Source organism: Marmota flaviventris, chromosome 1, assembly GCF_047511675.1.
Source record: "Marmota flaviventris isolate mMarFla1 chromosome 1, mMarFla1.hap1, whole genome shotgun sequence".
Lineage (NCBI taxonomy): Eukaryota > Metazoa > Chordata > Mammalia > Rodentia > Sciuridae > Marmota > Marmota flaviventris.
In genome coordinates, this window is record NC_092498.1 from 1,038,102 (window position 1) to 1,051,947 (window position 13,846).

At 49.4% G+C, this 13,846-nt stretch overlaps 1 protein-coding gene across 1 annotated transcript in view; it reads left to right on the forward strand.

Moving 5' to 3' along the window:
- Ptprn2 (protein tyrosine phosphatase receptor type N2) overlaps window positions 1-13,846 on the forward strand; it is a 565,071-nt gene that overhangs the window by 179,716 nt on the left and 371,509 nt on the right. The window contains exon 10 of the mRNA XM_071605349.1: window positions 7,145-7,231. Within this exon, the coding sequence (XP_071461450.1) occupies window positions 7,145-7,231 (87 nt within the window). The remainder of the gene's footprint in view (window positions 1-7,144; window positions 7,232-13,846) is intronic.

Consider the following 13,846-nt stretch of genomic DNA (forward strand, 5'->3'; position numbering starts at 1 on the left):
ATAGGAAAAGACATCCACAGACTGAAGGTGAAATGTTGGGAAAAATCATACCACTCACTCACATGGACTGCAGAAGCCAACAGGGGTTTCAATCCTCATATCAAATAAAGTAGACTTCAAGCCAAGGTTAATCAAAAGAGATAAAGAGGATATTTCATACTGCTTAAGGGAGCATACATCAACAAGACATAAAATTATAAATATATTTGCCCCAAACAATGGAACATCTGTATTCATCAAACTCTTCTCAAGTTCAAGAGTCAAATAGACCACAGCACAATAATTCTGAGTGACTTTAACACACCTCTTTAAATAGAGGTTTTGTTTGGATAGATCTTCCAAACGAAAGCTGAACAAAGAAACTATAGGACTCAAAAATACAATCAATAACTTAGACTTAACTGACATATAAAGAATATTTCATCCATCAATAAGCGAATACATGTTCTTCTTAGCAGCACATGGATCCTTCTCTAAAATAGACCATACGTTATGCCACAAAGCAACTCTTAGCAAATACAAAAACCTAGAGTTACTACCCTGCATTCTATCAGATCATAATGGAATGAAATTAGATATCAATGATAAAATAAAAAATAAAAGCTACTCCAACACCTGGAGACTAAATAATATGCTCCTGAATGAACAATGGGTTGCAAAAGACATCAAGGAGGAGATTAAAAATATTCTTAGAGGTGAATGAGAACATTGATGCAACATATCGAAATCTCTGGGACACTAAGAAATTAAAGGGATACGGATAGGAAAAGAAGGCATTTCTAAGAGGAAAGTTCATTGCATGGAGTTCATTCCTTAAAAGAAGAAAAAGTTAATAAATGACCTAACATTACATCTCAAAGCCCTAGAAAAAGAAGAACAAATCAACACCAAAATCAGAAGACAGGAAATAATTAAAATCAGAACGGAAATTAATGAAATTGAAACAAAAGAAACAATTGAAAAAATTGACAAAACAAAAAGTTGGTTCTTTGAAAAAAATAAATAAAATTGGCAAACCCTTAGCCATGATAACAAAGAGAAGGAGAGAGAAAACTCAAATTACTCACATCCATGATGAAAAAGGAAATATGATGGATACTACAGAAATACAGAAGATAATTAGAAAATATTATGAAAACTTCTACTCCAATAAAATAGAAAATATCGAAGGCATCAACAAATATCTGGAATCATCTGAGTTGCCAAACTGAATCAGGATAATATACACAATTTAAACAGATCAATTTCAAGTGATGAAACAGAAGACACCATCAGAAGCCTACCAACCAAGAAAAGCCCAGGACCAGATGGACACACAGCAGAGTTCTCCAAGACCTTTAATGAAGAACTAATACGTATACTCCTCAAATTATTACATGAAACAGAAGAAGAGGGAGCACTTCCAAACTCATCTGTGAGGCCAACATCACCCTGATTCCAAAACCAGGCAAAGACACATCAAAGAAAGAAAACTACAGACCAATATCTCTAAAGAACAAAGATGCAAATATTCCCAATAAAATTCTGGCAAATCGGGGCTGAGGTTGTGGCTCAGCAGTAGAGTGCTTGCCTAGCACATGTGAGGCCCTGAGTTTGATCCTCAGCACTACATAAAAATAAATAAATAAAATAAAGATATTGTGTCCAACTACAACTAAAAAATAAAATATTAAAAAAAATATTGTGGCAAATCAAATACAAAAGTACATCAAAAAAATAGTGCACCACGATCAAGTGGGGTTCATCCCAGGGATGCAAGATCGATTCAACATATGGAAGTCAATAATGTAATTTATCACATCAGTAGACTTAAAGATAAGAATTATGTGATTATCTCAATAGATGCAGAAAAAGCATTTGACAAAATACAGCACCCCTTCATGTTCAAAACACTAGAAAAACTAGGGATTTCAGGAACATACCTCAACATTGTAAAAGCTATCTATGCTAAGCCCCAGGCCAACATAATTCTAAATGTGTTGGGTGAATATGAAGGCATTCCCTCTAAAAACTGGAACAAGGCAGGGATGCCTTCTTTCGCCACTTCTATTTAACATAGTTTTTGAAATCCTGGCCAGAGCAATTAGACAGATGAAAGAAATTAAATGGATATGGATAGGAAAAGAAGAACTCAAACTATTACTGTTTGCTGTACCTAGAAGATCCAAAAAACTCCACCAGAAAACCTCTAGAACTAATAAATGAATTCAGCAAAGTAGCAGGATATGAAATAAACACACGTAAATCTAAGGCATTTCTGTACATCAGTAACAAATCCTTTGAAAGAGAAACTAGGAAAACTCTCCCATTTGCAATAGCCTTAAAAAAATAAAAATAAAATATTTGGAAATAAACTTAACAGAAGATGTTAAATACCTCTACAATGAAAACTGCAGAACACCAAAGAAAGAAAGAAGACCTTAGAAGACAGAAAAATCTCCTGAGTTCTTGGATAGGCAGAATTAATATTGTCAGAATGACCATACTACCAAAGACACTCTACAGATTTAATACAATCCCAATCAAAATTCCAATGAATTCCTCATAGAAATAGAAAAAGCAATCATGAAATTCATCTGGAAAAAATAAGAGACCCAGAATAGCCAAAGTAATCCTTAGTAAGAAGAGTAAAACAGGTAGCATCAGTATACCAGACCTTAAAGTGTACTATAGAGCACTAATAACAAAAATAGCATGGTACTGGCACCAAAATAGACCTGTAGACCAATGGTACAGAATAGAGGACATAGAGACAAACCCACATAATTATAGTTATCTCATATTAGACAAAGGCACCAAAAACATATATTGGAGAATAGATAGCCTCTTTAACAAATGGTGCTGGGAAAATTGGAAATACATATGCAACAAAATGAAGTTAAACCCCCATCTCTCACCATGCACAAAACTCAACTCAAAGTGGATCAAAGACCTAGGAATTAAACCAGAGACCCTGTGCCTAATAGAAGAAAAAGTAGACCCAAATCTCTATCATGTTGGATTAGGCCCCGACTTCCTTAAGAAGACTCCTATAGCACAAAAAATAAAATCAAGAATCAGTAAATTGGGATGGATTCAAACTAAAAAGAAAATGAAACCATCACTAGGTGAAAAGAGAGCCTACAGAATGGGAGCAAATTTTTACCACACGCACATCAGCTAGAGCACTAATATTCAGGATATATAAAGAACTCAAAAATCTTAAAGCAAAAACAAAAACAAATAACCCAATCAATAAATGGGCCAAGGAACTGAACAGACACTTCTCAGAAGAGGACATACAATCAATCAACAAATATATGAAAAAATGTTCAGCATCTCTAGCAATTGGAGAAATGCAAATCAAAACAGATACTCACTCCAGTCAGAATGGCAGCTATTATGAATACAAATAACAATAAGTGTTGACGAGGATGTGGTGAAAAAGGCACACTCATACATTGCTGGTGGGACTGTAAATTGGTGCAGCCAATATACAAAGCAGTATAGAGATTCCTTGAAAAACTTGGAATGGAACCACCATTTGACCCAGCCATCCCATTCCTCAGTTTATACTCAGGGTACTTAAAAACAGCATACTGTGGTTAACACAGCCACATCAATGTTTGTAGCAGCACAATTCACAATAGCGAAATTGTGGAACCAACTAGATGCCCTTCAGTGGATGAATGGATAAAGAAATTGTGGTATATATACATAATGGAATATAACTTACTCAGCATTAAAAGAGAATAAAATCATGGCATTTGTAGGTAAATAGATGGAGTTGGAGAATATTATGGTAAGTGAAATCAAGTAATCCCCAAAACCAAATGCTGACTCTTTTCTCTGATATGAGGATGCTGATACATAATGAGGATGGAGGGAGGAGCATGGGAGGAAAGGAGGAACTTTAGGTAGGGCAAAGGCCATAGAGGGGAAGGGAGGGGGAGGGGGGTAGGAAAGATGGTGGAATGCGATGGACATCATGGCCCTAATCACATGTACCAAGACCCGAAAGGTGTGACTTGACTTTGTGTACACTGAAACATGAACAACTGTGCTCCATATGTGTAATATGAATTGTAATGTATTCTGCTGTCATATATAACAAATCAGAATAAAAAATAATACGTTTTTTTTTAAAAAGAGTGGTAAGTAGAAAGATTTGAAAAACTTGTAGTTTGGCCATATGAGAATGAAACTCCAGTTTAGGACATTGTGGCTACTAAACATACCAGATCCACTGCAGGAATGCTCAGCACTTCACCCAGAAACCACAGGAAGATGGTGGAGCGCAGGTCAGGAGTTGGCAAGACCAACACACTTCAGGTCAGGGTGTAAAGTTAAAATTCCTTTGAGAAGAGACAATGAGTGGTCCTCGCTCGTGCAGTGGGGGTCTAGGACGTCGTTTTGTTGTGCTCAGCCACCTAGACCCCCAGAAGCTGCTGCAGCTGGGTCCTTGAAGGTTTGGCCGCTGTTGAGCTGGTGTGGCCCAGTGTGGCTCCTCCACGTGGTGATGGATCTGCAGGAATGCAGGACGCTGGCGGTAGGGGACGGCGGGGGCTTCCACCCGTATTTCAAAGGACGGCCTGGAAGAACAGGCCAGTGCCTCAGGGTTTGAGTCCCCACAGGCACCCCCCCAAGGGTGATGTGCGCAGATGTGAGAAGGAGCTGCAGCTGCAGGGAGACACCCAAGATGAAGAGATGCCATACTGTGGGGTGTCTGCTGAGCAGAGCTGCAGGCATTGAGTGAGCACAGACCAACTCCGGGCAGCACGTGGCCGCGACAGCAGAGGCACAGGGTGGAGCTGCGCAAGTGTGGAGAGCACATCAGGTCCCTGCAGTCCGTAGGCTGGACATGGAGTCGCAGGACGCGTTTGCCCAGCGGGATTTCTGTCTGGCTTGGTCCCACCCCTTCTTTCTGTGACCGGATCTCTCCCTTGTGGAATGGCATGTTTACTCTGTGCCTTTACGTGCTGGACATATGTCACTTGCTTTTGGTCTTGCCTCTCAGATAGGAGTTTGCCTGGAGTCTCAGGAGACTTTGGACGTGGACCTTTGGGCCATGCTGGGACTGTTAAGACTGTGGGGACTCAGAAATGGGCTAAATGTGTTTTGCACTGTGAGACGGGCTTGAGCTTTTGGGAGTCAGGGGCAAGATGTTATGGTTCAGATAGGAGGTGTCCCCCCCAAACTCATGTGTGAGACAGTACAAGAAGGTTCAGAGCAGAAATGACTGAACTAGTGGATTAACTAGGCGGGGGCTGTAGGCGGGGAGGGTGTGACTGGAGGAGCTGTCTCTCTGCTTCCTGGCTGTCATGTTCTGAGCTGCTGTCCTCCCCTGCCATGATGCCCTGCCTCACCTCTCTGTCCCCCAGCGTGGAGGTGGCCATCTGTGAACTGAGACTTCTGAAACTGTGAGCCAAAACAAATGTTTCCTCTTCTAAAATCCTTCTCGTCAGGTCTTTTTGCCAGTGATGAAAAGCTGACCTCACGCCCTTGGGGTCCAGGCTGGGCTCACTTCCTGCCTGGCTGGCTGCTCTCTTCTCTCTCTATTGGGGTGACCTCTCACCCTCTGGCCCTAAGAGTCGGAAGGACCCGACTCTGTCGAGCCTGCGGCTTCCACACTCTGTCTTGACCAACTCCTGATGTGCCTCCGGGCTGCGCTACCTGGACTCTGGGCCCACTGTGTGGACGGCCACACTTCTCTGTCTCCCATGTCCTTCTCTGACCAGCCAGTCTTGCCAGGATGCCTCAGCATCTCCCCATACACCCAGTGTTCACCAGTTGTCACCCCCTGGGTGGCTGTGATGCCTGTTTGGCCCCTGCACCTGGGACCCTCCCTAGTTTTGGAGAAGTCCCAGTGACATCCAGCTCTGTACCTGCTGTTCCAACTGCCTGATGGCTGGCAGATATGGCCCCCTCGAAGGGTCCTTCTCTGAGCCCTTCTAAGTAGCTCTCTGCCCACCCCTCCATGCTCCGCCCACAGAACCTGTTGCCAGGTGACACATGTGTTGGTTTGCTTGAGACCCGGAGTGCCACAGCAACATGCACAGTTCTGTCCTGGAAGTCCAGATCAGGGTGCCGGTGGTGCAGGGAGACTATGTCCCAGGCTGTGCTCTGGCCCTGTGACTTGCCCTGGTGGTGGCTCTTGCCTGGTTTTACCATGTGTCTCCATGTGGGCTTTGCTGCGGCACTGCCCTGTGTCCATTTCCCACTTTCTACAAGGCACCAGTGTTGGACTAGGGCCCGTGCTCAGCGTCCTCTTCACTGATTAAATCTGCGGCCACCTGTTTCCTGATGAGGCCCAGTATCTGGCCTAGGATTTCACAGAAGGATGACTCCTGGTGGTGCAGCCCACAGCCACCAGCTGCTTCTTCCTTTGCTAAGGCCTTTGTCTCCTGTGTCTCCCACAGGGAGCCCTGAAGGCAGGGCCTGGCCTCCAGGTTGACAGCTGTGTTCCTCCCCGACACTGAGTGGGGGGAGTGAGCGGCAGAAACCTTGCTGCCGTGGCACTGTGCATTGATCCTCCCTCACAGCAGCACTCACAGGGGCCCAGGCCGTGGGGACTGGGGACCCTGAGTCCTGGCGTCAGGATTTGTAACGGGAGCAGAGTTGCAGGTACCTGTTACCTGCCACCTTTTCATCAGGCAGCCCTCCCTGCTTCATGGCCTTGCTGGCCGTGTGCAGCCGCAGCATCCTGGTGGTCCCTGCCCTGTAATGGGGTGCAGCTCGTGGCACGTCCCTCTTGTCCCCCATTTGTGTCTACCCAGGTGGAGTTTAAAGACCCTTCACTGGGATTGTCATTCACCTCAACAGTGGATCCGTGTAAATAGCTGCTTGCTTTGAGCACTTCACGCCCATGGTTTTCGCATCTCCTCCTCACTCCTCTGCCTCCCCCTGCCTGCCCTCTCTATCACGTTTTTCTCGAAGGCTGAGATGAGCCAGAGGTGGCATCGTGGACCCGTTATGCTTACTGGCCATTCCATCTGCACCTCATTGTCTGTCTCAGTGCTGGAAAATTCAGGTGGCTCATCATGACTGAGGAGCCACCTCATCCCAGCCCCAAGAATGGGCACATCTGGAACAGCCAGCCGAGGCAGCTCCCTGGGGACCCTGGCTTCCCATCACCCTTGCTGACGATGCCCCTCTCCCTCCACAGCCCCCTGAACCTGGAGAAGGGGAAGCAGCTGATGGGGGATGTCGCCCACCTCCTGAAGGTGCCGCCCAGCATCTTTGAAGATATCGAGTAAGTATGCGAGGCTGGACCTGTCGGCTGAGCCTGAGCTCGCCTTAGTTCAGCCTCAGAAATGGGTTTATGAGGGAACGAGCTGTGCGTCTGGGGTTCTTGTTTATTATGTCAGAAATTCTGTAGAAGACAAGAGTTCTAGCAGGCCGCGGTAAGTTTTCCAAGTGCAGCTGAATCCTGGGCTGAACTGTGAGAATCCTCATCCTGAGGGCAGCGTACCCAAGGCCAGTGCCTGCTTTGTGCACCTGCCGTCCCTGGGTCCGTGGCATCCTGCCTGCTCCACTGCACACAAGGGCCCTCGGGAGGCCTACACCCATGGACCCTTTGCCTGCATGCACTGAGCAACTGGCAGGGCCCTGCCAACCTCTGGAAGCTTCCCTAGGGGTGGCCTTGGACTTGAGGCACTGAGGTGATCAGCACCCTTCTCCTGGGGGAAGGAGCAGGTGCCCAGGAAGCAGGAGAGTGGCAGTTCCTGTCCTGGGCTTGTAGTATGTAGGTGCTGGAGAGAGGGTGTGCATGAGAGAAGCCTGGACACAGGCTGGCACCATGTAGGCTGGGTGCTCGTGCGGAGTCCACCCCATGACTGGGAGGAGGGTGGGAGGGGGCCTTGCAAAGAGAGGTCAGGACCATCGAGTGGAGGTGAGAACTGAAGTGAAGGCCTGCCTGTACTCATCTGTGTGTGTGTGTGTGTGTGTGTGGTGCGATGTGTCCCCCTGTGTGGTCTGAAGACTTCAGGAGCCTGCAGAGGGCCGTGGACATACAGGCCAGGCATGACATGGAGTGGAGAACACGGGATTCACCCGGGTGAGGACAGGTGATCAGCCAGGGATCCCTGGTCCCAGACACGTGGGTGCCCGGTTCCTGTCTGTCGGGCTCTCCGAGGTGCATCTGCTCCTGCTGGTTGCCGCCTTATCCCCTGCGGGCGATAGTTCCCTGGTGACCACAGAGTGGACACAGTGTGCTAAAACGGCCTGTGAAACCCCGAGGGCTTACTGCCCCTGATTGCCCTCAGCCTTCCCTCCTTGCCCAGATGCCCTGGGTGGGCCTGGGCTCCAGTCCGCAGAGGCCATCGGATGCTGTCCAGGTCCAGAGGCTGACGGACGAGCAGGAGCCTGGGTGGGTGAGTGCCTGTTGCTCAGTGGCCTTGTGGCTGAAGGTGAGCATGGGCAGGAGGAAAGGCCGGCTACAGGGGCCGCGGGTGGACAGCACTCCTGGCGGAGGTGATGTGGCTGATGCTTCCTAAGCTCAGGGGGAAGGAATGGCTCCTGAGACTCTAGAACAGAGCTCACCCAGGCCCACCGAGGCCTGTTCACTGTGTGCTCCTCATTTGTCTTCAGTGAGGCCCTTCTGGGGCCGCTGTGCAGCCACAGGGAGTGGCGGCCATGTGCCCAGGGGCTTCTGTGGTCTGCAAGAGTTTGTTGCTCTCTGTGGTCAGTCAATAACTTGCATCATAATGGAAGGAGGCTGGGGGGAGGCCACCTTGCCGGTTGGACACTGCTACTGGAACAGTGCTGGTTTGTGAGGTGGACCCCGGGAGCAGAACCACTGTATTCTCAGGGTTCAGTGGGGGGTAGTGTGGCTGGCCACCACATGAGCCGCTTGTAGGAGATTCTCCGAGTAGCCCACATGGTCCCACTAGCCTGAGAAGTGAGAAGGGGCAGGTTGGGAGGCCCTGCTCGGGGAAGGAGGTGAGTTGGCCTGCAGAGCTGACGTGCTGTCGGCCCACTGCTCCTCTGGATCCTCCCACGGAGAGCCCTTGCATCCGCTCGGGTTCTGGGTACAGCTGCCTGCCTCTCTGGGGAGCGAGGAGTGGCTGAGCCTGCCTGCTGAGCCCCTGCTGCTTCCACTTCCAGGCCTCCTCCCTGCTCAGTGCAGGGCCCCTCTTCCCCAGAAGTCAGCCTGAGCACCACCCTGCCCAGGGCCTTGGGCCATGGTCTGCAGCTCCTGGCCAGCGTCCTCCCTGCAGCCTTTGCTCGCGTCCCCAGCTCCTCACGGTCCTCATCCTGATCCTTGCTGCTCCAAAGCCTCCTCCCCAGTCCCCGGTTCTGGCTTGGTGGAGCCATGCCTCCCTGGGTCTTGTTGTGGGTCCTGTGTATATAGGTAGCTTTGCCCTTTGGAACATACGAGCCTTACCTGAATGTCCTGAGAATCCCCTGGGCCCATAGTGACGGATGCTCCGAGGAGGGGTTCAGGCCCGGGCTGTGCCTCAAGGGCATCTCGGAGGAAGAGCAGCAGCACCCTGGGTGCCTGGTGCTGCCTGTAAGAGCACAGCCTCAGAACTGTTCATGGTTTCAGTCCCAGGAAAGGGGCACGTGAGCTGGCACGTGCAGGCATTGTCTGCATTTTTACGGAGGTAGTAGTTATGCTTAATATGTTTTGTTAATGGTTATGTAGCTGTCAAATAAATCCCATTATTTCTTATTACATCATTAGAGACCATTAAAACGGCATTAGCTTGCTGCTGGAGTTATGCTAGCAGACACAACGGCCACAGTTATGATCTTATAATCTAATCTTGGCTGTCCCAGGCAGGGCTGACAGATGCGGGGGCTGCTTCCTGCAGGATCCCGGCCAGGTGGGCAGTACTGGGGTGGGCAACACAGAAGGAGAACATGCTGAGAGCCCTGGAGTTGCACAGGGTGCCTGGGGTCAGTTCTCTGGATGAGCCCTGCAGTGCATGAGGCGTGGGGTCAGCTGGGGCATCCCCAGGGGACAGGCTTATGCTGTGATCAGCCCTCACGGCTCTTGGCGTGCACACGGCAGTCTTGTTTCTCATCTGTGGGATTCACTAGCTTGATAAGTGCAGTGCTCTCATTCTTCACAATGGTCACTGGGGACACAGCTGCAGAAATTCTCCCCCCAGACCCTTTTCACCAGGCTCTCCTACTGCACAGGCCTGGGGACATGCCTGCACCCAGCACATTTCCTCTCCTCAGACCACCCTCCATGTGGGAGATGATCCCTGGGGGTTACGGCTTCAGAAAATACCCTTTGGCTTCCCAGAGAAGAACAGTGTTATTTGCCCCTAGCCTTGTCTCTGTGCATTGGCAGATCCGGGGAGATGTTACATAGGAAGCAGGGGTAGGGGAGGGGAGAAAAATGGCCTCTCCCCCTGGGTTGATGCTTCCTGCTGTCTCTGTGGACAACATTGATCGCAGAGCCCCGCATCACCTGATGTGTGTGCCTGGGCGGTGTGGATCAACAATGGCAGGGCCTGTGCTTGGGGCAGATGCATAGTGCTCAAAGTCCAGTCCCTCCAGCAGTGAGTGAGGCACCTGCAGGAGGGTCTTGGTAAGTGGGGTTGCGTTTGCAACGTGGTGCACTGCTATTGTACACCCATGCTTCTGGTGACACCGCTGCCGTGGCAGCTGGGCTCAGGATTTGCCTGGGGGGTCATGGAGCAAGGTGGAGCAGAGTACCTGGTTGTGGAAAGCTTCCCAGAGCAAGTGTAGGTCTGTCCACAGCCCGCCTCTGGATCCTCCTGAAGCTGCAAAGGGGTGGCCCGGGGGCCAGAGACAGGAAACCAAGAGTGTCAAGGCACTGTGGCAGGACGTGGGAACCGCCCAGTCCTGTCTTTAGACTGAAGATGAGGTAGCGGGAAGAGGTGTCATTATGATATGCAGGTGATTCTTCTGGAGGAAGAGGCGGCACCTTTCACTGAGCGAAGCCCATGCTCTGCTTGGTGGCACGGGCTGGGCGCTCCCACTCCTCGTGTGAAAGGAAACTGCACCTGGGGAGGAGAGGGTAGCTCACCTTCCTAAGAGTCCTTGGTTTCCCTGCTGCACACCAAGGAGCCCAGGCATAGCCCTGTTACAGCCAGCCTGGAGTCTGCTCCCAGGAGCCCCACGATTGCTCTCTCTGAGCCTTTTAATTCTTCCTCCCAAGTGAGGCCTATGGCAGGACTGCAGAGCTCAGGACGGAGCCACGTGGAGGTGGGCAGTGCATGGCAACCTGTGCCTTTCACTGGTGTGTCACTGCTGTGAGGAGGAAGCACTCTTCCTTCCACTGTGGGTGGGTTTGCACTGGTAAAAGCAGCCCAGTCGGCTCTTCTTTCCAGGAGCAGCTCTGGTGAGATCCTGCGGGTGACTGGGGCACGGTGCACAACTGCAGAGTTCAGGCACTACGCTCCTGTGAGACTGTGGTTCCTGGTAATGACGCTTTACTGACAAGATTTGGGTCTCCATCCTTCCCAGTCAGCAGGAGGCTCCTTGGGGGCAGGAACTAGTCAGTTCGGCAACCTGGTGTCTGGGTTTGCTGAGGAGGAGTGAGTGAATGTTGCCTGGATGGATGGAACCTGGCTCAGAGGCACCTGGCTTCGAGTCTGCCTTTGTCGACTTGCTAGAAGACCTTGGGCAGATTGCCTAAGCTCCAGCAGCCTCAGCTTGCCCACCTGAAGGGGAGGGACCAGGTGGGCATCAGCACTCAGTCGCCTACAGCCTGTGTGTGGGATGCACCATTCAGAAATGAGGTGCTGCTTAGGCTGGGAGACAGGAGGGCCCATGAGGCAGGTAGGTTGTGTGAAGCATAGCTGAACACCGGGCAAGGTGTGCTTGTCTTCACGACTTGCCCTGTCAGAACTGCCTGCTGCTGCTCAGCTTGCATTCATTCTCAGCCAAACAAAGTGAAAATCAGTCTTCTGTTCTGCAGACATCTCTGCTGAGCATAGACGTTGCAGGAGTGCCGTCTCCAGCAAGGCTTTGGAGCAGGAGGCCAGCTTGTGATCCACGACTCGGCTGCAGTGGGAAGGCTCAGGGCCTGGCATTGGCCCTAGGCAATGGAGTTGGTCTTGCATGCAGACAGGTGGGCAGGAGGGGGGAGCACAGTTGCACCCTGCTGGATGCTGGCTCCCAGAGTTTGCTGTGCACATATGGGGTGCACATGGAGTATGGATGAGGCCAGGCAAGTGTCTTCAGGAATAGAGCAGCCCACGGTCCAGAGGGAGTGCAGCCTTCAGATGACCCCATGGTCTGCGCAGCTGGTCACCCCATGTCTAGTGTGAGGAGGGGTGGCTCAGTTCTGAGTTTGCTGCTCATTGCCCCAGAGCTGAGAGGCCATCAGGCGAAACATCAAAGTTTCAAGAAATAGCTTCAGTCCTGATTTTTAGGCAAAGACTTCTATTTCTAAATGTCAATATTTATTTGTTTAATTCATTAGTATGTAAGCACTGTGACACCCAAACTGTGCAATAGAAAATGCAGCATAATGGCCCTCGGTCCCTCGGGAGCACAGGGCTTCTGCTGTAAGTAGCTAACCACAGTCCTTGGCTGTGCTGATGGAACAGGGATCCCTGGGGTTTCGCCTCCCCCGTCAGTTGTAACAGAACAGATTGTGTGAGGGTCAAAACCAACAGGTTCTTTCAAAGCTAAAGGAAAAGCATAAACCATGAACAATCTATTTTCCCCCAAACATTGCATGAGAAGAGTGCAAGTCCTAAGCACAGACAGGAATTCCCGAACTGCACAAACTCGCCGGCGACTGCAGCGAGGCAGTCTGCACAGGCCCTGAAGAAGGTAACACATTGTCCATCGCTCTGTTTGGTAAAGGCTTGGGTCACATTAAACTGCCTTGCAAAATCTTAGTTGGTCTTTGTTTCCTCACATATTCCATTAGGAATTGATTCTCTCAGCCTCTCCTTCCTTGAAAGCCCTCAAACTGGATATTTTGGGAAGCTGTTGCCTAATATTTGGAAGCATGAATGCACAACTGCAGAAAGACGGTGATGCAGAGTGTGCCTTAGCAGTGTGGGTCTGTTTTACTTTGCCATCTGCACAGAATTCTGGAATGCTCCCTGGCCTCTCAACGCGGCGTGCAATAATGATTCTGCCAAAGCCAGCAAGAACTCGATTTTCTCTTGGCATTTGACTATCCCAGCACCAAGCCACGGCTTCCCCAGAATGAGGGGTGGTTGAAGAGGAGTGGCGGAAATAAGCTGGTGCCCTCAGGAATAAGCCAGACCGTGCCAGGCTGAGGAAGAACCTGCTCATCTGGTTCTCAGCCCAGAGACAAAGTTGAAGGGCTTGTTCAAGTAGCTCCTCAGAAACATACACACTATACAGAGAGATCTTTCTGTTACTAAAGCTGTGTTCAGTCAGGTGCAGTAAGTCTAAGTCATTCTGACTTCATTGTATAACCTTGAGACTACTATTAGCACTTCATATCTCTTAAGTTAATACTAGTAAGGCATATAATGAGCAAGTCAATAATGTATAGCCAACTAGATAAGAATAGTCAATGCAGAGATTCTTAGGACAGAGATAATATTTTGAGAAAACGTCTTACTGGGTTTGCATTAACATAGGCAATATGCATATACATAGCTCTGTTACCTATCTGTCCATCCACCCACCTATGTATCCATCATCTATTCATTGTCCATCTGTCTAACTACTCATCCATCCATCATCTATTATCCATCATGCAACCATAATCCATTTATCCGCTTACCCACCCTTCTATCCACCTGCCTATCTATCCATCATCCATCTATCTTTTTACCCACCCATGTATCCATTCATCATTCATCCATCACTCACCATGTATTTCTTCCACCCATGCATCACCATTCATCTATTAATCCATCTGCGTACTCATCCATCTGTCTACCTACTTACCCAC